The 23,395-nt window shown below is 51.3% G+C and overlaps 1 protein-coding gene across 1 annotated transcript; it reads left to right on the top strand.

Annotated features, from left to right (window-relative positions):
- The first annotated feature begins 1,033 nt into the window (after positions 1-1,033).
- Positions 1,034-23,157, top strand: SART1 (squamous cell carcinoma antigen recognized by T cells). Its single transcript, XM_006893308.1, has 20 exons — positions 1,034-1,346; positions 3,208-3,271; positions 3,673-3,728; positions 4,232-4,358; positions 4,465-4,570; positions 4,814-4,891; positions 4,994-5,093; positions 5,172-5,314; positions 5,412-5,618; positions 6,327-6,451; positions 6,529-6,665; positions 6,743-6,876; positions 20,412-20,585; positions 20,669-20,779; positions 21,010-21,097; positions 21,657-21,747; positions 21,847-21,982; positions 22,461-22,550; positions 22,628-22,749; positions 23,139-23,157. The coding sequence occupies exons 1-20, from the start codon at positions 1,034-1,036 to the stop codon at positions 23,155-23,157; spliced, it is 2,421 nt and encodes an 806-aa protein (XP_006893370.1).
- Positions 23,158-23,395: the final 238 nt, after the last annotated feature.

Raw genomic sequence — 23,395 nt, 5'->3', positions numbered from 1 at the left:
CAGTGTGGGGTGTCTGGGGGAGGGAGCTGTGGGCTGGAAGTAGGAGGTGGAAAGGGGGTGGGCTGCAAGCTTAGTCTGTCCCCACTGCAGGGGCTCAGGCCACTCTGGCCGTCTGCTTAGCAGTAAGGTAAGCCCCCAACACTACTAACACATGCTGCATCCTAGGAATTCAAAGGTTAAAGGGGACAGGTATGGCTCCTAGAGGCGGTGGTGACCGGGACCTGCGCCGAGATGGGGAGCCGCCAGAACCAAGAAGCTGGATGAAGCGACTGTTTGATGGAAGGTGCCAAGAGGGGCTGTGCGCGCTGAGCCTAAAAGTCCTTCTCAAGCTACAAATATATACGCATTCGTATGCACACAGCTGTGTCAAATCTGCGCTCCCTTTCAGGGACCAGCAGAGACTTAATCTCAGAATCTCTATTGATAAAAACTCGACCCAGAGGGCATCAGGAGGTGGCGCCGGGTCAAGTCAGGCTCTGGGAGCTCGCAGGAGGAGCTGGGGGTTTGGGGGACAAGGGTGCGTCCCCAACACCTGTGGGCGCCCAGATCAGAGTCCATTAGGAGGACGCTTTTCGAATGGCACTGGTCGCCCCGTGGAATAGGAAAGGCGAAGGGGGCTGCGGAGGGGTTTCCAGCTGCGAGAATGTTGCTTTAGAGAGGTCGAGAGAAGAGCCTTTCCCGAAACAGGGGGGTGTGGGGGGGTGGTAGGGGGGCGGGGGAGAGAGAGAACACACGCGCACACACACACACGCACGCACGCACACACACGGGGGGGGGAGGAGGGAACAAAACGGCGCATGCGTAGTCAGATCTGCTCCAAAGCCACCACTTCGATGGATGCGGAAGCGACTGCGCCATCGGGCTTCATTTTCGGCCTTCCCATGAGCCTTTGGGGCAACCTCCAAGGCGAACGGCGGAAACAGCCGCTCTTGGTTTCCGGCAACAAAGCCGCGGCAGCCCGGTAACCCGGAAGTGTTCCCATCTTGCGTTGTCGGGGTTCGGCGGCGGCCGGGCTCGGGGTGGACGTGCCGCCATGGGGTCGTCAAAGAAACACCGGGGCGAAAAGGAGGCAGCCGGGACCACGGCGGCGACCGGCACCGGGGGCGCCACGGAACAGCCACCGCGGCACCGGGAGCACAAGAAGCACAAGCACCGGAGCAGCGGCGGGGGCAGCAGCGGAGGCGAACGGAGGAAGCGGAGCCGGGAGCGTGGGAGCGAGCGCGGGAGCGGGCGGCGCGGGGCCGAAGGCGAGGCCCGCGGGGGCGCTCACGGGCGGGAGCGCGGCCAGGCCGAACCCTCCGAGCGGCGAGTGAAGCGGGAGAAGCGCGATGATGGCTACGAGGCCGGTGAGAGGCGCAGCTCCGGGGGCGGGGGGTCCCACTGCGTGCCGGCCCGGGCACCCCGACTCATCATCAGCGCTTAATAGAGCCTCCCTGCAGTCGTTAGGGCCTGAATACAGTCCCCCTCTACTCCTGGGGCCACGCGAGTCTGTTTCCCTCCATTTCCGAAGCTTTTTGCCCACAGTAGACACGAGTCGCTGTGAATGATCTGCTGACGGCACCTAACAGCAGGGTGTGTTGTGTGAATGACTGTACGAACGGGAAGCCTGGTAGTTGGCACATCGCGGAGGCTGTAACGTGGGCAGTGATTGGGACAAGAATGAGCTCACATGTCCGATTAAGAGATGTGAATTCTGCCCCTCGGGCATTGAGCCAGGGGCTTGAGATAGGGAGTGAGATGTTTAGATTGACGTTTTGCAAAAATTACAGCATTGAGGGGTAGGTGGGCAGGACCGTGGCAGTGACGTGAGGGCTGAGGTGGGACAGGTGAAGGCTGATGGTGGCTTCAGCTTGAGACCTGGGGGCAGTGGGATGGAGAGACGAAAACAGGACGAGGTGAACTTTTGGAGGAGGATGGTGAAACTGCATTGTTATTAGTGATCAGATATGCAGCTATCAAAACCCTATCCAGTCCCACGCCATCCCCGCAGCTTCCATTGTTCTGGTCACTGTCAGTCCATCTCGTGGCTGTTTGGATTTGGGCTTGAGCAGCTAGGCAGCTGGTGCCATCAGTGGAGATGACACAGGCTGTGAGAGAAGTTGGTTTGTGGAGTGACAATCACTGAGGGTCTTCGAGGTCCAGGTCTGGGCTAGAGGGGGAGCTGGGGATTCATGAGTGTTCAGGTGGCAGGTAAATTCCTCTGAGAGGGAACTTAGGGCAGGAAGCCTTGTGAGGAACAGAAGCTGGGAAATACCTGTGCATGGAGGTGAATGGAGGAAGGGGCTCCAGAGAAAAGGTCAGGTAGCCAAGGAGGCAGGCTGGCAGGAAACCAGCAGTCTTGTGCAATGGGGGGGGGTCTCAGAAAGAGAGTGATTTTAGAAGAAGGGAGTCATCAGCAGTGTTCCGGAGCTGGAAAGCATTTTGGACTTAAAAATTAGGGCACTAGTGACCTTGGAGAAAATCCAGAGAGATTGGGATCCAGGGCCCAGGTGGTAAGGGGAGTCCTTGGGATAAAAAGAGGAGGCGGATGGGATGCAGGTCAGTATGCATGTAGTGGCTGCTGGCTGTGGACCCCTGTCTGTTGGATAGCTTCTCTTTATGGTGTTTGAAGATACTTGCCATTTGGGAGCTTGGTGGAGGAAGTCCCCAATGTCCGGGACAGAGTAGGCCACCACTGCAGAGGCCCTGATGAGCAGTGTGCTTTGACATGAACTGTGTGAGGAGAGCACACAGTTTTGTTTCCAACACAGTCCCTGCTTGCTGGCGGGGAGAGACCCAGAAATGACAGTGGGTGTGCCCAAGAGAGCGCGTCATTCTGATCAGTGATTGAACAGGGATTCACAGAGAAAGTGCCGTTTGACCTCTGTGTTCAGGTTGGATTTTTGTCAATCTGAGCAAGGCCAGAGAGGGTAGGGCAGCTTGAAGACAGATTGTGCAGAAGTGGAGAGAAGGCAAAGTGAGGGTGCAGTGAGCCGGGGCAGGAAAGGAAGAATGGAGAACGGGCAGGATTCTCAGAGACTGTGACTCAAGCAGAAAGAGCTGTTGAGGTAAAGGTAGCCTGAGAGGAAGGCTGCAGTAGATGCCGATTTCTGGGGTCTCTGCAGGGCCAGGGACTCATGAGGCAGGCTCAGCTCTGCCCTTGGCGGGAACCAGGGCACTGGCTTCCTGAGTCTTTGCTCCACTCCTGAGCCCTGCTTCTTGTTCCAGCCGCCAGTTCCAAAACCAGCTCAGGAGATGCCTCGTCGTCATCGCTCAGCATCGAGGAGACCAAGTATGTCCTTTCCCCAGGGATTTCTGCCTGTTCCCTCAGAGACCTGTGGCTTCCTGGGCAGTCACTCAGGAGGCTTCTGCCCACTAAAGCGTTCTGCTGGGCGTGGGACGGGTCAGGTGAATCAGCTTCCATTTGAAAGCTGGAAGAGGGGACTAAAGCCCAGGCTGAAGGGTGGCTTCCCACGGCTGGAGGCCGGCCAGCCAGACCACTGATGCTCCCTGATTTGGAGAGCTACTGGGTTTGAACTTCCAAACTTGCATTTAGTGGCTAGACACTAACCACTGCTTCTTGAAAGCCTTGGAGCTGCTCATTCCCACCACGTTTTTTTGCTCCATCAGTCGAGAAATGCATGTGATGGCCCATTTCCTTACAACCTCTAATACTGTGTCTCTTGTTCTCAGTAAACTCCGGGCGAAGCTGGGGCTGAAACCGTTGGAGGTCAATGCAGTCAAGAAGGGTGAGTGTCTATTAAAAATATTTCTCCTGTCTGTTCACACACACACACACAAAAAAAAAAGAAAAGAAAGAAAAAAAGAAGGGGTAAGTGTGGGGCTTAGGATGAGGAGAAAAGAAGTCATTGTCAGAAGGGGTCTTTGAGGAGAGGGGGTTAAAGGCTAGAGTTCTCACTGCTTGGTGGAACGTGAAGCACACATGCGGGAGGAGCTTCACTGGTCCTGTCAGTGTGATCACTGCATTGTCACTGTGCTGTGACATGGCATGATGTGGACTGAAAGGCGGGCATAATTGGTTTTGTTCAGAATCTCTTTTGAGAGCCTCTGGAAGGTGTGGAGGGTCCCACCATGTGGAGTGATGTGGGAAGAAGGAGGGGAGGGATTCTTGTGCCTCACTCCCTCATCCCTCTCCTTCCGGCCCTGGAGCTGGAAGGGGCAGAGTGAGTGGCTCCCCCTCTCCCCACCAGCCTTGGGGCAGGCTAGCCTCACGTCTGGGCCCCACTTCCAGAGGCGGGCACCAAGGAAGAGCCCCTGACCGCCGAAGTCATCAACCCCATGGCCTTGCGCCAGCGAGAAGAGCTGCGGGAAAAGCTGGCGGCTGCCAAGGAAAAGCGCCTGCTGAACCAGAAGCTGGGGTGAGGGCCACACCTGGGCTGGGAGGTGTAGGGGGGCACTGTCCTGCAGTGCTGGCACTGTGGAGTTGGGGCTAGGCTGCTCAAGGTCCCTTCCCTCCCCTTTCAGGAAGATCAAGACCCTGGGAGAGGACGACCCGTGGCTGGATGACACCGCGGCCTGGATCGAGAGGAGCCGGCAGCTCCAGAAGGAGAAGGACTTGGCAGAAAAGAGGGTGAGGATGCTGGGGCGTCCAGGTGGCGGGCAAACACCTGTGGGGCCTGTCTGCGCGGTGTGGTGGAGGCTGGCCACAGGGTGGTGACTGCCCTGAGGGTAGGCGTCATCTGTGATTCCAAGCCTTTTGTCTGTGAGGCTGCACTTCCGGGGATCTCCTTTGTCAGAGGTTTTTTTAAGAAACGGCAGGAGTTTTCCAATGCTCAGGGTGGCCCGTGCGTCACTTCCCTTTCCTGTCCCACAGGCCAAGCTGCTGGAGGAGATGGACCAGGAGTTCGGCGTCAGCTCTCTGGTGGAAGAGGAGTTTGGGCAGAGGCGGCAGGTGAGGCTGCAGCACAGCAGGGCTGTGCCGTCTGGGTGCTGGGACCCCAGGTCTGGGCGGACAGGCACTCCTGACCCAGGTGGCCCTCCCTCCACCTCCTAGGACTTGTACAGCGCCCGAGACCTGCAGGGCCTCACTGTGGAGCATGCCATCGACTCCTTCCGTGAAGGGGAGACCGTGATCCTCACCCTCAAGGACAAGGGTGAGTAGAACGGGTGTCGGGGGAGCGTACAGGTGTGGCCGGTGAGGGCAGGTGTGAGCAGCCTCCGCCCTGCCCCAGGTGTGCTGCAGGAGGAGGAGGATGTGCTGGTGAACGTGAACATGGTGGATAAGGAACGGGCCGAGAAGAACGTAGAGCTGCGGAAGAAGAAGCCTGACTACCTGCCCTACGCAGAGGACGAGAGCGTGGACGACTTGGCACAGGCACGCGGCAGCGCGTCAGGGCGGGGGAGCAGCAGATGGGGCTCAGCGGCTCTTCAGCAGCCACACTGGGTCCCAACCCAAACTCCTTATCTTGCAGCAGAAGCCCCGCTCCATCTTGTCCAAGTACGATGAGGAGCTGGAGGGGGAGCGGCCGCACTCCTTCCGCCTGGACCAGGGGGGCACGGCCGATGACCTGCGGGAGCGGGAGCTGGAGGAGATCCGGGCCCGGCTGAGGCTGCAGGCCCAGTCCCTGAGCACCGTGGGGCCCCGGGTAGCCTCCGAGTACCTGACCCCCGAGGAGATGGTGAGTCCAGGGCTTCCCACCTGTGCGGTTGGGTCGGGACTGCCTCTCCCACCCCAGGGGTCAAGGGTCGTGTGCCGCCAAGATGCACAAAGCAGGGAGGGCGGCTGAGGCTTGGGATGCTCGTGGACGGGCAGTCAGCGGCAGTCGTGAGGAGGCAGAGGGCATGAGCACGAGCTGCAGGCCAGTGGGCTTGGGCCAGTGCTCAGCCGAGAGCCTCAGTCCCTGTCTGAAGTGGCGGGTGCCTCTCAGAGGTGGTAGTGAGGACCAGTGTGGTGAGAATTCAGTGAAGTGGTGACCTTGTGTGGTCAGCTGTGCATCCGTTCTGTCTGGGCAGTATGTAACAGTGGTGCTGTGGGAAGGCATTTGACTGAAAACCAGAAGTTAGTCATTGGAAGCCACCAGCTGCTGAGGCAATCTTCTTCTAGAAGGAAACCCAGCGGGGCCGTCCTGCCCGCCCTCAGGGCTGCTGGGGCTGGGAACCCACAGCAGTGGGCTTTGTTTTGTCTTGTGTGGAATGACTGGACTGAGAGGTACACAGGGGCCAGGATTCATAGCCAGTTCTCAGCTTCCTCGTCGCACAGGCTGGGACAGCAACACTTTGTTGTTGGCATATGTACGGTGCCGGCGCAGGGCAGTGCTGTCATGTTCACTCGGAGCTGGGCTGGCCCGGTGTCCCTTTTCCTTCTCATGCTTCTCCCTTCCCCTCAGGTGACCTTTAAAAAAACCAAGCGGAGAGTGAAGAAAATCCGCAAGAAAGAGAAGGAGGTGGTGGTGCGGGCTGACGACTTGCTGCCCCTTGGGGACCAGACTCAGGATGGGGACTTTGGTTCCAGGTAGGCTTGGTCCCGAGATGGGCTGTAAGCTGGGCCAGCCAGTGCCTGGGGCTCACCGGGATGGTCTCCTTTCCCAGACTGCGGGGCCGCGGGCGGCGCCGAGTGCCCGAGGTGGACGAGGAGGCCCTGGAGGAGGGGGAGAAGGAGGAACCTGTGCCTCAGCTCCCCCAGTCAGATGACACCCGTGTGGAGAACATGGACATCAGTGACGAAGGTGAGGGGCCCACAGAAGGCGGGGTGGGAGCAGGGGTCGCAGGAGGTGGACTGAGCAGCATCCCTGTGTTCCTGCAGAGGAGGGTGGATTTGCTCGTGCTGGGTCTCCGGAGGTGCTGGAAGAAGATGAGGCGGAACTGGAGCTGCAGAAACAGCTGGAGAAGGGCCGTCGGCTGCGGCAGCTCCAGCAGCTTCGAGACAGCGGCGAGAAGGTGAGGGGTCGTGGAGGCTGGACAGAGAGCACTGGCCTTAGCTTTATGACGGTGTCTGGTGACCGGTCCTTTTAAGTCCTTCCCTGCTTGTCAGTGTAGGCACTCACATTGCATCAGGGTTTTGTTTGCTCAGTCTTGTTACCAGGATGTCCTAGACTTTGCATTGTTTCTCTTGGATGATTTAGTGGTTGGATCTTTGTTTCTTTTTCCTTCTGTAAGTGCACTTTGAGTGAAGCATTGTTCCAGGGCTAGGAGTCATTGGTGCTTCGGGTGGAGATGGGCCCTGTGCTCAGGGGCTGATTTTTAGTTTGTTGTTGTTTGCTGTTGGCTTACCCTCCATCAGGTTTTCAAAAGCTGTTAAGTCACACGAGAGGAAATTGCCCATCCTTCTCACCTCGAGCAGCTGGGGGATTTGAGCAGCACATGCCTTTGGGACTGCAGTGCAGGTTCTTACCTCTTAGCCACCAGAGCTTCTGATTCCCTTGTTTCGGAAAGGGGATAGTGCTGTGAACCCACGAAAACACTATTGTGTTCTATGGTACTGTTTTGTGGTGAGGGTGATTGTTCTTCCACGTGCAATAATGTGCACGTTACGTGTTTTGCAAGCCGCCGACTCCTTTGCGCTTTGGTTAGCTATGTGCATTATGTGTGCTGTGTGTCTGTTTGGTATTTACATGAGTGTGAAGTAGGCTGAGAGCTGGAAGACAGTACGAGAAGAGGCCTGGGGTTAATATGTGTTTCAGGGGCCACTGTGCACTGAGACTTGAATTACACAAGGAAGCCAGCCTCTCAGAGATTTGACGAGGGGCAGTGGGAGGAAGAGAAGGTGGGCTTCAGGCACAAATGCATCTTCAGGGGCATGACCCTACAAGTACTTGAGGCCCAGGAAGGCTGGGCAGAGAGGACGGATGTGAGTGAGGGTGCTGTTGGCGGGCCTTTTTGTGTGGGGCCTCAGATGGTGAGCATCACAACTTCTCACTGAGTACTTGCGACCAGTATGCCAAAACACTGCATGTCTCATGATTCATCCAGCAGTATCCTAAGAGGAAGGTTCTGTTCCTCACATTCCAGGTGAAGAAACTCAGCCATAGACACCTTAGGCAAGTTGCCCAAGGTTATGTGACTGAAAAGTGGAGGAGCTGGGATTGAATAGCCTGAGGAGGCCACCCTGTCTGCTCCACACTGCCACCTGGAAGGCAGCAGGATTCGAGAGATGACGCTGTAGCAGAGAACCCCGAGTGGGGAACAGTAGAGGCAGGATCCTGTTAAGGAGCTGCTTTTAAGCAGCAGGCCCAGCGAACAGAAGGAGGTTTTGAGGAGAGTCACAATGGAATAATTAAGAAAATTTATTTTATGGGCTTGATTTTCTACAGTACATAGGAGATTTCCTTAGGCAGTGTATGGGGGATGAATTCTTACATCTGCAGCTTACTTTCAAGCAGTTTGTGGTAAAGAGAGTACGCACAAGGAGAGAGGGCAAGCGCTGAGACAAGGTGACAGTTCATCCTCGCCCCCTTCAGCCGGCATCTCTAGATGTAAGGACACTCTCTTAGGGAAACGCTGAGAAAAATGATCCTGAATTTAAAGACCCAGCAACCTACTTCTGGATTTCTGGCATAATTACTAGCCGCTCAGGTGTCACCTACCAAGTGAGTGAGTGAGTCGTTGTGATGACTGTAGGTATAAGGCGAGAAAGTGTTTCAGAGGGAGGCTGTTGTCTACCCAGCAAATCCCATGGAGTCCACGCCAGGTGGGAAGAGGCCAGGCGGGAGAGGGCTGGTCAGTGTGAGAATTGTCTCAATCTTAAAGAGCTCCAAGAAGGGTTGCGTTGAGGTTAAGAGACTGAGTGAGCTGAGAGATAGGCCATGGTGGATTTAGAAGCAGGAGTGGTAGTTGATGGTGCCAGGCACCCAGGTGTGACCCTTTGCATGATTATTTGGATAAAGTCACAAAGAACGAAGACAGTCAGGGACCGGGAGGAAGTCTGAGTGAGTGCTGAAAGCTTGAGGGGAGAGAAGGAAGCTGGAAATGTGATGGAATAGGGAGCTCTGGTGGTTTACTGGTAAGGAGTTGCACTGCCAACCCAAAGGCACATAGTTCAAATCCACCAGCTCCTGTGCAGGAGAAAGGTGGACAGTCTCCTTCCATGTGATTTACTGCGTCTGAAAACCCACTGAGGATCAGCTCTGGCTTGGTTCCAGCTCAGTGGTAACGTAACAACACCACCACCATGATGGAATGATGAGTCATGTTGGCAGGCGGCTTGACTTAGATGGGGGCTCAGGTTCTTGCTGGAAGGGGAAGGAGGGAAAATGCTGTAGAGTTGACAGGAAAGAGGATGCTGCCCTCACCTGTTCTCTTAGGTCCTGCGGCTGTGAGAGGAAGATGCACAGCCTGTTTTTGAGAAGACTAAGGGAGGTGAAGGCAGCAGGGGCAGCTGGGCTTTCAGGAGAGCCCACAGGTGAAGGGCCATGTGGCCACGAAGTGGCTGGAGAGATGATGTACCCATTGGCGTAACATGTCAGGCCTGACTCACTTAGTTTTAACCTTTTCAGTGTTCATCCACGTCCTAACGTGCATCAGAGTCTCTTTCATTTCCTTGATTGAGTAACATTGTTTTGGGAGCTCTCGTTGCTTAGACAATAGCAAGTTGTGCTGCTCATTCAGAGGCCGCACCTAGCTGGTGGTTCAGAACTACCAGCAGTGGAAGAAAGGTTTACAGCCTCAGACACTCAGTGGAGAGTCTGCTGTGAGTCTGATTTGACTCCTTGGCAGCAAGTTTGAGAATTTTGAATGTTCCGTTTAGGAGCTCTTGGTTATGCAGCAGACGGCTAAATAAAAGGTTGGTTCATCTCTGTGGGTGACTCCCTGGGAGAGAGATGGACAGTGTCATCTGCTGTCTGCCCGCCTATACCCTACCCCCACTGTGAAGATTTACAGCCTCAGAAGACAGCAGAAGGTCCCTCAGACGAAAGTTTGTTCAATGACAGTAGATTTGATTTTGACTTATGATAATATTCTATTGTGTAGATAGAATATATATTATTAATTCATCTGGTGGCATAGCCAGTGGGGAGTTTCACTACCAACCTATAAAAGCAACAAGGGCCATGTGGGAACAGCCATATCTGAACTCTACAAGAGGGAACTGTGCCCCTTAACATCCAACACACAAAACCAGTGCCCATGAAGTCAGACATGTCCCCCACACTCCACTTCTACAACTCTTTCTACTCTTTCCTACACCAGTACTGCTCTGGGCCTGAAATCCACTGCGATAGCTCACAGACCACAGAGCATCATAGTGTTGTTGTATCCCATCAAGTTGGAACCGACCCATAGCTGATCCTTCTCCATGAGAGAAGGATGGGTGGTCTCCTCCTGTGCAATTTACTGTCTCTGAAAACCCACCGGAGGGTCAACTATGAGTTGGTTCAACTCTACAGTACACAACAAAACAACAAGTTGAAATACTGAAAGATGTCATGGGCAGAATCTTGAATGATCCAGGAAGCCGCAAAAGAAGATGGAAGGAGTACATGGAGGAACTGTACCAAAAAGAATTCTCTAACACAGAACCATTTCAGGAAGTAGCATATGATCAAGAACCAATGGTGATAAAGGAAGAAGTTCAAGCTGCTCTGAAGGAATTGGCAAAAAAATAAGGCCCCAGGAATTCATGGAATACCAGTTGACATTTTTCAACAAAGGCAGTCCTTGATGTGTTCACCAGGTTGTACTAAGAAATAGAGCACAGCTGCTTGGCCAACTGACTAGAAGAGATCCTTACTTATTCCCATTCCCAAAAAAAGGTGGGTGATCCAGCAGACTGTAGAAAATATCAAACAGTATTGCAGATATTACACACAAGCAAAATCTTGCTGAAGATTATCCAGAAATAAGTGGCTGTGGCACTAGAAATATTGCTGATGTCAGATGGATCTTGGCTGAAAGCAGACAGTACCAGAAAGATGTCTGTTTGTGTTTTATTAACTATGAAAGAGGCTTTTGACTGTGCTGACCACAACAGATTATGGCAACATTGAGAAGAATGGAAATCCCACAATACTTGATTTGGATCATGTGAAACTTGGACCCAGACCAACAAGCTGTTGTAGTTCAAAATTAAGAAAGGAGTGCATCACGGATGTATACTTTCTTTGTACTTTTTTAGTCTATATGCAGAACAGATCATTCGAAAGGTTAGGCTTTATTAAGAACATGGCATCAGGATTGAAGGAATACTCATCAACAGCCTAAGTTATGCAGATGACACAACCTTACTTGCTGAAAGTGAAGAGGACTTGAAGTATTTGCTGTAGAAGGTTAAGGACTACATTCTTCAGTATAGATTGCATCTCAACTTGAAGAAAACAAAAATCCTTACCACCAGGCCAAGAGGCAGCATCATAGTAGATGGAGAAAAGATTGAAGTTGTTAATGACTGCATCTTGCTTGGATTCATAATCAACACCCTTGGCACCAACAGTCAGGAATCAAAAGATGAGTTCCTTTGGGGAAAATGAACTTTCAAGGACCTCTCCAAGGTGCTAAAGAGCAATGATAGCAGTCTAGAGACCAAGGTGTGCCTGATTGAAGCTACGGTTCTTTCCAGTCACCTGGTTTTCATCTGGGAGCTGGACAGTGAATAAGGATGATAGAAGAAGAATTGATGCCATTGAGTATTGATTCTGGAGAATAGTATTGGACATACCATGAATAGCCAAGAGAGCAAACAGATCTGTCCTGGAGAGGGTGAACCAGGTTGTTCCTTGGAGGCAAGGATTTTGAATCTCTGTCTCACATACTTTGGGCATGTTGTTAGGAGGGGCCAGTGCTTGGAGCACATCATACTTAGGTGAGTGGAGGGTCAGTGCCGAAGAGGAAGACCTTGGATGAGATAGATTGACACAGTGACTGTGGCGATGGGGACAGATGTGTCCAAGACTGTGAGTTTGGCCCAGGATTCAGAGCAGACCTGACAGTTCATAGGATTGTTCATAGGATCATTACGAGTCATGGCCACTCGACAACACACATCCACAACAACAGCATGGTAGCAGCAGTCAGTAGAACAAAAGATGTCTTGCATTGGCTAGATCTACTGTCATCTTTAAGAACCTTTTTTTTTGGCAATCAGTGAATTTTATTGCCTCATTGGGCTATGAAACCTATTTTTTTAAGAACCTCTTTAAAGTGCTAAAGAACAAGGATGTCACTTTAAAGACTAATATGCATCTGCCCCAAGCCGTAGTATTATTACTTATTGCTTGTTTTACACATGAGCACTGTACAGTGAATAAGAAAGACTGAAGAATTGATAACATTTAATTTGTGGTTATGCCTGTGATGAACATTGATTATACCTGGGTTGCTGGAGAAGAAATCTGTCTTGGAGAAATTCTTTGGAGGCCAGAATGATGAAACTGTTTCATATCCTTTAGTCATGTTGTTGGGAAGGGCCAGACCTTGAAAAAAGGCACCATGTTTCAGAAAAGTGAGAATTAGAGAAAGAGAGGAAGACAGTCGGTGGGGTGGATTGTTGCAGTGTTTGCAGTTGAGTATGGTAATGTGAGAATGGCATGGGGAAGGTTAAGGAGAGGGTCAGTTTCCGATCTTTTGTCCATAGGGTCACTAGGCGTTGGAATTGGCTCCATTACAACTAGGACTTTGGGAATTGTGTTCAACTCTTTGAGGAACTCCCAGACTTCCTTCTGGTTTTCTGCTCTCAGCCAGGGTATATCCAGCATCAGCATAAAGGATACTCCTAAGTGCCACAGCCACTTCTAAACCTAATTTGTACTTCTCGCAGTTTTCTGTTGATTTACTTTTTTAGTCATCTTTGGATAATCTTCAGCAAAATTTTGCTTGTGTGTGATATCAATGACATTGTTTGATAATTTCCATGTTCTGCTCGATCACCTTTTTTGGGAATGGGAATAAAGATGGATCTCTTTCAGTCATTTGGTCAGGTACACAATCTGGTAAGCACATCCAGGCCTGCATTTGTTTGTTGAAAAATGTCAGTTGGTGTTCCATCAATTCCTGGGGCCTTATTGTTTGCCAATTCCTTAAGAACAGGTTGAACTTCTTCCTTTATTACCATTGGTTCTCAGTCATATGCTATTTCCTAAAATGGCTCTGTATGTGTCTTTAGTGTTGTGTTTTAATAATAGCCATCCTAGTAGGAATGGTTCTGCATTAACAGAGAATTGCCACATATTTAAGCTGGATTTAGAAGAGGTCATGGCACCAGGGATATTATTAATGATGTCATATGGATTCTGGCTGAAAGCAGAGAATGCCATAAGAATGTCTGGTTTTGCTTAATTGACGATGCAAAGGCATTTAATTGTGTGGATCAGAACAAATTATGGCTAATATTGAGGGGAATGGGAAACCCAGAACACTAATTAAGCTGTTGTCTGAACAGAGCAAGAGGATACCACATGATTTAAAATAAGGAAAGGTATGCATCATGGTTGTATCCTTTCTACATAGCTATTCAGTCTGTATACAGAGCAAATGATTTGAGAAGCTGGACTCTGAAGAAAAATGTGGCATCAGGATTAGAGGAAAACTCATCAGACTTTGTAATGCAAATGACACAACCTTACTTGCTGAAAGTAAAGAGGACTTGAAATGATTGCTGCAGAAGATCAAAGACTACAGCCTTCAATATGGATTGCATTTCAAAATCTAGAAGATCAAAATCCTCAGTACTGGACCAATAAACAAAATCATGATAGATAGAGAAAAGATTGGAATTGTCAACTATTTCATCTTACTTGGACCCACAGTCAGCGCCATTGGTAGCAGCAGTCACGCGATTAGGAGGTGAATTGCATTGAATGAAGTTAGCTTGAAGACTCAGGTGCACCTAATTCAGGCCATGGTTTTCTCAGTCACTTACTCTGCATCTGAGAGCTGAACAGTGAATAAGCATGAAAGAAGAAGAATTGATGCCTTTGAGTTGGGATGTTGGAGAAGAGTACTTAATATTCCTTGGACTGCCAAAAGAATAGACAGTTATGTCTTGGGAAAAGTGCAGCCAAAATGTTTCCTGGAAGCAGAGATGATGAAGCTTTCTCTCATATACATTGGGCATGTTGCTAGAACGGCATGCTGTTCCTTAGAAAGGGACATTATGTGCTAGTTGGCCACTTATTTTTCTTCTTTGGTGAAATTCTCAAGTCCTTTGCCCATACTTAAGTTAGGTTTTATGTTTGTGATAGAAAAATATTAAGATCTATGATACATAAACCATGTCTGAGAGACCAGGGGAAGCCTTGTGTTCCTATGTATCCCCCACTCCCTGCCCTGTTTTTTGTGGTATCTTTTGCTTGCCTCTTTAGTAAATATATTTTTTAATAGGGAGACATAAAATAATACTGAAGAGATTTTTTAAAACCCCAAAACATAAGCCACAAAGAAAATCACAAGAGTGAATAGAACTTGCTAGGACAATATGGCAAGAGACGGAAATAAGAGGCATCCAGGTGAGCAGGGAGATGGTGAAACTGTCACGATGCAGATGGTATGATAGTGCACACAGAAAACCCCAAGGACTCAACATAAAACCTGTTAGAGCTAGTAGACCAATTGAATGGAGTGGCAGGATACAAGATCAATATACAAAAGTCAGTGGGTTTCCTCTACAGTAACAAAGAAAGAAGGAAACCAAGAAAGCAATACCACTTAAAATAGCCAAATTGAGATACTTAGGAATAAACCTAACTGGAAACACAAAAGACTTAACAAAACTATGGAATACTTAACAAAGAAAACTATGGAATACTTCTGTGAGAAACAATAAAAGACCTCAATAAATTAAAAATGTTTTCTGTTCATGGATAGGAAGGCTCAATATAGTAAAAGTGACAATCCTACCAGAAGCAATATACATGTTTAATGCAACGCCGATACCAAATTCATTTTTCAAAGAAATAGAAAAAAGAGTTGGCACATTTATTTTGGAGAGGAAGGGGACGTTGAATGAGCAAAGTACTTCTGAAAAACAAGAATGAAGTGGGAGACATAGGACTCCCTGAACTCAAAACCTACTCTGCAGCTGTAATAACCAAAACAGCATGGTACTGGTAAAGTGACAGACATGTAGACCAATGGAACAGAATAAAGAACCCAGAAATTAACCCATGTGTCTGCGATCATCTGGCACTCCACAAAGAATATTATAACCTCTTCAACAAATGGTGCTGGCAAATTAAAAAAAGAAATAAAAAGAAATGTGGAAAAAAAACCAAAACAAAACCACAGATGTTGCTGGCAGAACTAGACTGCTACCTGCAGAAAGCTGAAGCAGGATCCACACCTCTCACTAGACACAAAAAATAAACTCAAAGTGGATCAGAAACCTAGGGGTAAAAATACCATAAAGATCATAAGAGACAAAGTGGGACCCAGCTTAGAAGGCCTGTTGTTGTTGATTACCTTGGAGCTGAGCATGACTCATGAGCTACTCTATGAACAAAAGGCCTGAACCTTTTCTGTTACTGTAACCATTTATCAAAGTTCATAGTTTCCAGAGGCATGTTGTTTAGGAAGTGGCTGCCACTCCTGCTTCTGTATGGTATAAAGAGGATGACAAATACAGCTAGAAATACACAACCAAGAAAGAGAATAAAAATGATGAATGGGACCTTCTAAAGATTAAATCCCAGAGTGCATCAAAAACGTTTTCCAACAGAGTGAAAAGAAAACCTACTGACTGGGAAAAAATATTTGGCAGTACCATCTCAGACAAAAATCTCATAACAGAAGTTTACAGAATACTACAGGGAAATTATTGAACAATATCATTAATTTCTCATGCAAGTAAGATGCTGCTGAAAATTATCCAAAAATGACTGGAGCAGTACATCAGGAGAGAACTTCCAGATGTGCAAGCTGCATTTAGAAGAGGCCATGGTACTAAGGATATTGTAGCTGATGTTAGATGGATTTTGGCTGAAAGCAGAGAGTCCCAGAGGAATGTCTACCTGTATTTCATTGACTTTGCAAAGGCGTTTGTGTGGATCACAATAAACTGTGGCTGACTCTGAGAAGAACGGGAATCCCAGAACACTTGATTATGCTTGTGTGAAACCTATACTGGGACCAGGAGGCAGTCTTTAGAAGAGAGCAAGGAGATATTGCATGGTTCAAAATTGAGAAAAGTATATGCCAGGGATGTATCCTGTCTCCATACATTTTCAATCTTTATGCAAAAAAGATCATCTGGGAGGCTTGTCTATATGAGGACGAGTGTGGCATGAGGATTGAAGGAAGACTCATCAACAACCTGTGTTATGCAGATGACACAACCTTGCTTGCTGAAGCTGAGGAAGACCTGAGGCATTTGCTGCAGAAGGTCAAGGACTGTAGCCTTCAATATGGATTGAAGCTCATCATCAAGAAAACAAAGATTCTCACCTCTGAGCCGATTGGCAGCATCAGCATGGATGGTGAAGAGATTGTTAACAGCTTTAGTTGCTTGGCTCCACAGTCAACACTCTTGGTACCAGCAGCCAGGAAATCAAGAGACGAATTGCATTTGGAAAGTTGGCTGTCAGGAATCTCTCTGGAGTACTGAATAGTAACGATGTCAGTCTGGAGACTAAGGTGTGCCTGATCTAGGCCATAGTTTTTGCAATTGCTTGCTGTGCATCAGAGAGCTAGACAATGACCAGGGATAGAGGAGAAGAATTGATGCCTTTGAGCTGTGGTGCTGGAGAAGACGGCTGGATATACCATGGACTGCTAGGAGAATAAACAGGTTCATCTTAGGGTGAAAACAGGCTGCTTCTTGGAAGCAAGGATCCTGAGGCTTCGTTGGACGTCATTTGGGCATATTGCAAGTAGGGACTAGTCCTTGGAGAGGGACATCATGCTTGGAAGGGTGGAAGGAGAGAGGAAGACCCTCGATGACATGGATTGACTCAGTGACTGGGATAATGAGGGTAGGTGTGTCAGAGACAGTAAAGTTGGCACAGGATAGAGGAGGTTTCAGGGCTATTGTACATAGGGTCATTATGTGTTATAAGCAGTTCGATGGCATGTGACAACAACAGCAGGGCCTCCACAAGAAAAAGACTGATAACAGAAAATGGGCAAAAGACATGGAAAGGTTTTTCACAAAGGAAGACATTCAGATGGCCAAGAGACACATGAAGAAATGCTCAAAATCATTCGCAGTGAGAGAGATGCAAATTAACCACAGTAAGACACCATCTCACTCCAGTAGTGGTGGCAGAGTTTAACAGGACAGCAAGCAATTAATGTTGCCGAAGATGCAGAAAGAGGACTGTCATACACTGTTGGTGGGATTGTAAAAGAATAGAACCACTCTGGAAGGCAGTTTGTTGTTTCCTCAAAAAGCTGAACGTAGAAATTTCATATGACCCAGCTATTCCACGACTAGGAATAGATCCCAAGGAAATGAGAGCTGAGCTACAAACAGAGATGTAGACACCAGTGTTCATAGAATTATTATTCACGATCACAAGAAGGTGGAAATTGCTCAGATGTCCAACCACAATTGAATGGATTGAGAAAAAGCAGAATCCTTTCTTGTGGTTCAGGTAGTGTAATGTTTTAAGAACCATGCAGTGCAGAAATGCAGTGTCCTGGCTAGATCCTTGGGCAGTACGATGACAGGGAGAACAGGGAGCCACGGCAGTGGGTGCCGGACAGGTGGTCCTGCCGTTCTTAGCCAGGTATCGGGTGTATGGCTGTGTTTTTACTGTTTGGGAGGGAAAGATACGTGTGTGTAAGAGGGAAACCCTTTTAGTGTTTGTAATATAGTTCATGAAAAACTCAAATGTCGGTAATACGAGGAGCTCTGGTGGCTTAGTGCTAAGAAGCCGCGCTGCAGTCCCAGTGGCATGAGATTTGACTGTCCCAGCCGTTCAGCGGGAGGATGGGCGTTCTCCCGTGCGATGTTCTATGGGGTTGGGTCTCACTTGACAGTACAGAACGACAATGATAAAAATGGAAGGAGAGTTTAGAATAGTCACCCATGTAAGACCCAAAGACCAGAACTTGTTTAAAAACAAAAGTCAGAGGACAGGAAGGGGCACAAAAGATGGGCAGATGAACAGGGCAGCCAGGGAAGCAGTAAGTTATGCGGTCACATCGAGGGGATTATGACTAGTATCTTGAGACAGAATGTGTATGAATTGTTGAAAGAGAGACAAATTGGCCCTTTCAGCAGTTCAGCTAATGGCTGAATTAGAAACTTCATGCCAACCACACTGAAACGTTCCCCTCAGAAGGGTAGGGGTGTCAAAGCAGGAGCGGTTCCCAGCATCCCTGCCCTGTGAGGACGGGGCAGGGCAGTGGGCTGCAGTACAGGGCAGTTTCAGGTTTGTGACATTGCCCAGGGGCTTCCCCCCCCCTTCCCCCTGCATGTGGTTCTTTGCACCATTGTGTCTGTCACAGTTGATGAGCTGCCCTGTTACTTTGTTATTATAAACTAGGGCCCCAGTGCCTTATGGTCTCTGTGTTGTGCAGTTCCACAGAGCTTCAACTGATGGGGGTGCACTGTGACCACTCCCTTACACGAGGACAGCATGAGTCGTAGTGTCCTTGCACGTCACATGCCTGCCTGTCGCTGACGGTCCAGACTTGTCTCTTGCATTGTCTCACATACTTGGAGCATGTTGTTAGGAGGGAGCAGTCTTTGGGAAAAGGTTTGGGAAGGTGGAGGGTCAGCGAAAGAGAGGAAGACCCTCAGTGAGATGGACCAGCATGGACTGTAGCGGGGAGCTGGAGTGTATCAGGGACGGTGAGGATGGCACGGGAGAGGGCAGGGTTTAGATCATTGTTCATAGGGTCGCTGGGAGTTGTCACTGACTGAGCTTTGCCTAACAACAGCAGCATCTCCCCGGTGAGGGTAGAAGTAATCTTTAAATCACTGCACTCCCAGTAAGGGCTGCGCCAGACACATAGGGAGCTCTCAGATGGTTCCGAAATGTAAGGCTCACAGCTGTCTTCTCGATCTTGTAAGTAGAAGATGAGGAATTGAGGGGCTTGCTCATGGCATCCCGGAGCGTGAGGTCAGAGAGAGAGCGGACAGGTACTGTGTGCCCACAACCTGCCAGCCACTGGGGGGCAGTCCTGGAGCAGCCCGTGGGAGGGCTCCTTGGTTTGTTCCGTGTTGTTGTTGCATATGTGCACAGCAACGCGCAGACTAGTTTGTCAGTCCTGTGTTGCCGTTTAGGTGGGTGTGCGTGTGGCAGAGATGATGAGGCTGGCACAGGAGAGGCAGGGTTGAGATCTGTTGTTTACAGGGTTGCTATGAGTCAAACTCGATGGCACCTAACAGTAAGACGTGGGGTTTAACAGTTGATAACGTTTTTCAAGTTGTCCTGTATTGTCTCTTTACTTTTCTGGATTGTACCTCTATTAATGTAAACTCACTGCCCCTCAAGTTTCCTATCTAATCTTTTGAGATGCTGTTGTCACCGCTCGGGGCAGACCTTTTTCACCACACCTCTCTCTGGCTGTTCAAATCCCCCAGCAGCCTTGAAAAAGTACGAAGAGCCGTTTGCTCGCGTGCGATCTGCAGCCTTGGAAACCTGTGGAGGGTCAGCTCTGTCGGTTCCGGCTCAGCGGCAGTGGGTGGAGTTAGGCTAAACTGTGTTTGTAAAAAGTTGTGAGGAGACAGTGGTTTAACGATCTCAGCAGTAATTCTAAGAGTTCACCCAGCCTCCACAGTTCAGAAAGCCTAGGGCCCATACGGATTTGAAGTTCTTGTCTGCGTGTCCCTGTTTTGATCAGGATTCAGAATGCCGGATCTCGATCTTCAGTGCTAGTGACTTCCTGCCATGCTGTTCTGATTTTGTGGCAAAGGAGACAGTTGACCAAAGACTGTTTCTGCTGGGAGATTATGGCTCTTGACTTGCACATCGACGAGGACAATGCAGCTGAAATCAGAGTGGCAGGGTGGTTGCGGGGGGACGTGTCAAGAATTTTAGAGGGGCCGAGGTGGAGGGTGGGGTGCTTCTGTTGTGACAGGAGAGGGGCAGAAGGGTGGATGTGTGGGGATGAGTTTGGTGCTAGATGCTCTTCTCCTAGCTTGCACTTTCTCAGTGGAAGCTTCGAGAAGACAGGCTGTGGGAAGGTAGAGGTGACCGTCCTGTAGCCTCAGGGATGGGTTTAAACAGGTCTGGCCGTGGAGAAGAGGTGATAGGTGAAGACCAGGTTGGGGAGGGCAGCATGAGAGCCAGATCCTCCAGGGACCTGGAGGTGGGGGGGCCATGGGTGAAGAGGTGTGGAGAGGCTGGCAGGGCCTGGTCCTGGAGGGCCACTGGGATTTTAGATACTTGAACAGTAGGGAGCCATGGATGGTGGTAGAGCAGAGGAATCAGGGTGGGGGGGTCAGATGCAGTGTGAGAATGGACTGGAGGGGGGCGAGGGGTGGTTGCCTGGCAGTGCCTTGTCCGGCTGCCACCAGGGAGGAAGCTTGGGTGCCTGGTCTCGATGGCCTCACCCCAGAGGCTTCTGGGCTTGCCCACAGCCGCTCCTTCCCCCAGGTGGTCGAGATTGTGAAGAAGCTGGAGACGCGGCAGCGGGGCTGGGAGGAGGACGAGGACCCCGAGCGGAAGGGGGCCATCGTGTTCAACGCCACGTCGGAGTTCTGCCGGACGCTGGGGGAGATCCCCACCTACGGGCTGGCCGGCAACCGGGAGGAGCAGGAGGAGCTCATGGTGGGTCCCCAGTGGGAGCTCAGCACTCGGGTTGCAGGCGGGTTGTGGCCCAGGTGCCAGGCTGACCTGTCCGCTGTCTCCAGGACTTCGAGCGGGATGAGGAGCGCTCAGCCAATGGCGGCTCTGAGTCTGACGGGGAGGAGAATATCGGCTGGAGCACCGTCAACCTGGATGAGGAGAAGCATCATCAGGATGTGAGGAGTGCGGGTCGGGCGGCAGGGAGGACGGGGCGAGGGCTGGCGATGGGCCTCCTGGGTTCCAAGCTCGGCTTCCCCCTTCACATCCTGGGCAAGTTACTGTCTCAGAGCTTCAGTTTGCTCTCCTGTAAAATGGGTGTGTGGACCTCACAGGGTCCTTGTGGAGGATGGTGGGGGGAGTGACTGAGAAGAGCTGCTCACCGCCCCTCCTTGCCCCCCCCCTCCAGTTCTCTGCCGCCTCCACCACCATCCTGGACGAGGAGCCCATTGTGAACAGAGGGCTGGCGGCCGCCCTGCTCTTGTGTCAGAACAAAGGTAGGTGGTTAGCATGGCCACGGGGCCCAGGTGCCAAGGGGTGACTAGGCAGCCCCCGCAGGTGAGGGTGCACCTTCCTGCCCTCTGCACTGCCGCTTTCTCTCGCTCTGAGGCCAGATCCCACTACCTGGAGCCCCACAGGCCTCCTCTGCGTGCACCCTGACATCTCCACAGTAACTGCTTTCTGCCTGGCCTCACTCACGTCTTCAGCCTTTGCTCACACGTACCGTAGAGCACCCTTGTCCTGGTGGGCCCAGTGGCTTCTTGGGGACGGAGTAAAAGCAGGTGAAAACCCTGTCGTTGGTCAGAGAGACCTTGATCTTGGGTTCCTTGCTCTGCACTTAGCTGGATCCCTTTAGCAGGTCAACAATTTTTTCGTCTTGGTTCTATGTCTGTAAAATGGCCCTGAGGCCTACACTTTGTCCCACATAGCTGGTTGGGTCCCCATTGTCCACCATATGACATGGGCCTTGGGAGGGTCAGGGTGCCAAGCCTACCTCCCTGGAGGGCCTGTTGGGGTGGTGGGCAGTTTGTGGACTCATAGCCCCTCCGTTCCCAGGGCTGCTGGAGACCACGGTGCAGAAGGTGGCCCGAGTGAAGGCGCCCAACAAGTCCCTGCCCTCAGCAGTGTACTGCATCGAGGACAAGATGTGAGTGTAGGGCATGTGGTCACGGTGCCGAGGCTGCGCAGGCCTCTGGGTGCTCGGATGGCATGGGCAGTGCCACTGAGGCCTTGGTGTCTCGGGCAGGGCCATCGATGACAAGTACAGCCGGCGTGAGGAATACCGCGGCTTCACCCAGGACTTCAAAGAGAAAGATGGCTACAAGCCTGACGTCAAGATTGAGTACGTGGACGAGACGGGTCGGAAGCTCACGCCCAAGGAGGTGAGCAAAGGCCGGTGCATGGAGGCCCAACCAAAGTCTCCACCACCCCTCAACCCCTCAGAGCATCCCGCTCCTTGAGGGCTTTCCTGCTGCCAGGCCCCCATTCTGTCAGCAGAGCAGGCCCTTCCTCTGATCTTCAGCCCTCGAAGCCTGGCCCCAACCCTTCCTGGCCTCCCTGTTGTCCTCCCCACCCCATGCTCTCCCAGCGTCTCACACCGTCAGGTCTTTGCACAGCGGTTTCTACTTCTGCAGCCCCAGTGTAGTCTTGGCCCCCCTCCTTATAGCAGCCACACTCCAATCTCAGATGCCCCCACCTTGGCACTCCCCGCGGTCTCCCCATCTCTGCCGCTCCCTCCTGTCCCTGTGGACTCAGCACTGGGCTGGTGATCTGATTCACTCCCATCCTGCTAGGATGCTCCTCATGGGGGCTCCCGCCGCAGGGTGGCTCTGAGGCTCTTGTCCTTGTGTTCCCTCCCAGGCATTCCGACAGCTGTCCCACCGCTTCCACGGGAAGGGCTCAGGCAAGATGAAGACAGAGCGGCGCATGAAGAAGCTGGATGAGGAGGCGGTGAGTGGCCTGCTGGGGCAGAGGGGGGTACATGTGGGGACCACTGACCTCTGACGCTGACTGCCCTGCCCCCCCAGCTCTTGAAGAAGATGAGCTCAAGCGACACGCCCTTGGGCACTGTGGCCCTACTGCAGGAGAAGCAGAAGGCTCAGAAGACCCCATATATTGTGCTTAGCGGCAGCGGCAAGAGCATGAACGCGTGAGTGTCAGGAGGGCCAGGCTGACATGGTGGGCCCACCCAGGAGGGCCGTGCTCATAGGGTGGGCCCACCCAGGAAAGCACAGGGGCAAGGGGCGGGCACACCTAGGAGGACATGTGAGGGTGGGTATCCAGGAGCCAGTATACAAGGGGAAGGCATACCCAGGAGAGCCAGGTTGATGGGGTGGACCTACCCAGGAGGGCCTGGCTGGTAGGATGGGCCCACCCAGTAGGGCACCACAAGGGGTGGGCATACCATGGAGGACACACATCAGAGGTAGGCATCCAGGAACTAGCATACAAGGGGAGGGCACACCTGGGGGGAGGGCATGTGGGAGGGTACACACAGGTAGAACGTCCATTTCAGCCTCACCCCTCTCTTCTCTGCAGGAATACCATCACCAAGTGAAGCTGACCACCCCTCCTCCATTTTAATATTAAATAAAGCTCCCACCTTATTTTTTCCCCTTGGTCGTGGTGCAGATTCCAAGGGTGGGCTCAGTGGGCGGCTGCCCGCTATGTGACCTCAGGTGGTCATCAGCCTGCTCAGAACCACATCTGAGCTGGGCAGTCCCCACAGTCCCTTTCCCGTGTTTGTGAAGATGACAGGGCTCTGTCCTTCCTTCATCCATTCACCTGGGATCCAG

This window comes from Elephantulus edwardii, unplaced genomic scaffold (assembly GCF_000299155.1).
Source record: "Elephantulus edwardii isolate Elephantulus edwardi_28Jun2011 unplaced genomic scaffold, EleEdw1.0 scaffold00126, whole genome shotgun sequence".
Classification (NCBI taxonomy): domain Eukaryota; kingdom Metazoa; phylum Chordata; class Mammalia; order Macroscelidea; family Macroscelididae; genus Elephantulus; species Elephantulus edwardii.
The sequence above is the reverse complement of the archived record's forward strand: the minus strand, read 5'-3'. Positions and strand labels throughout refer to the sequence as shown.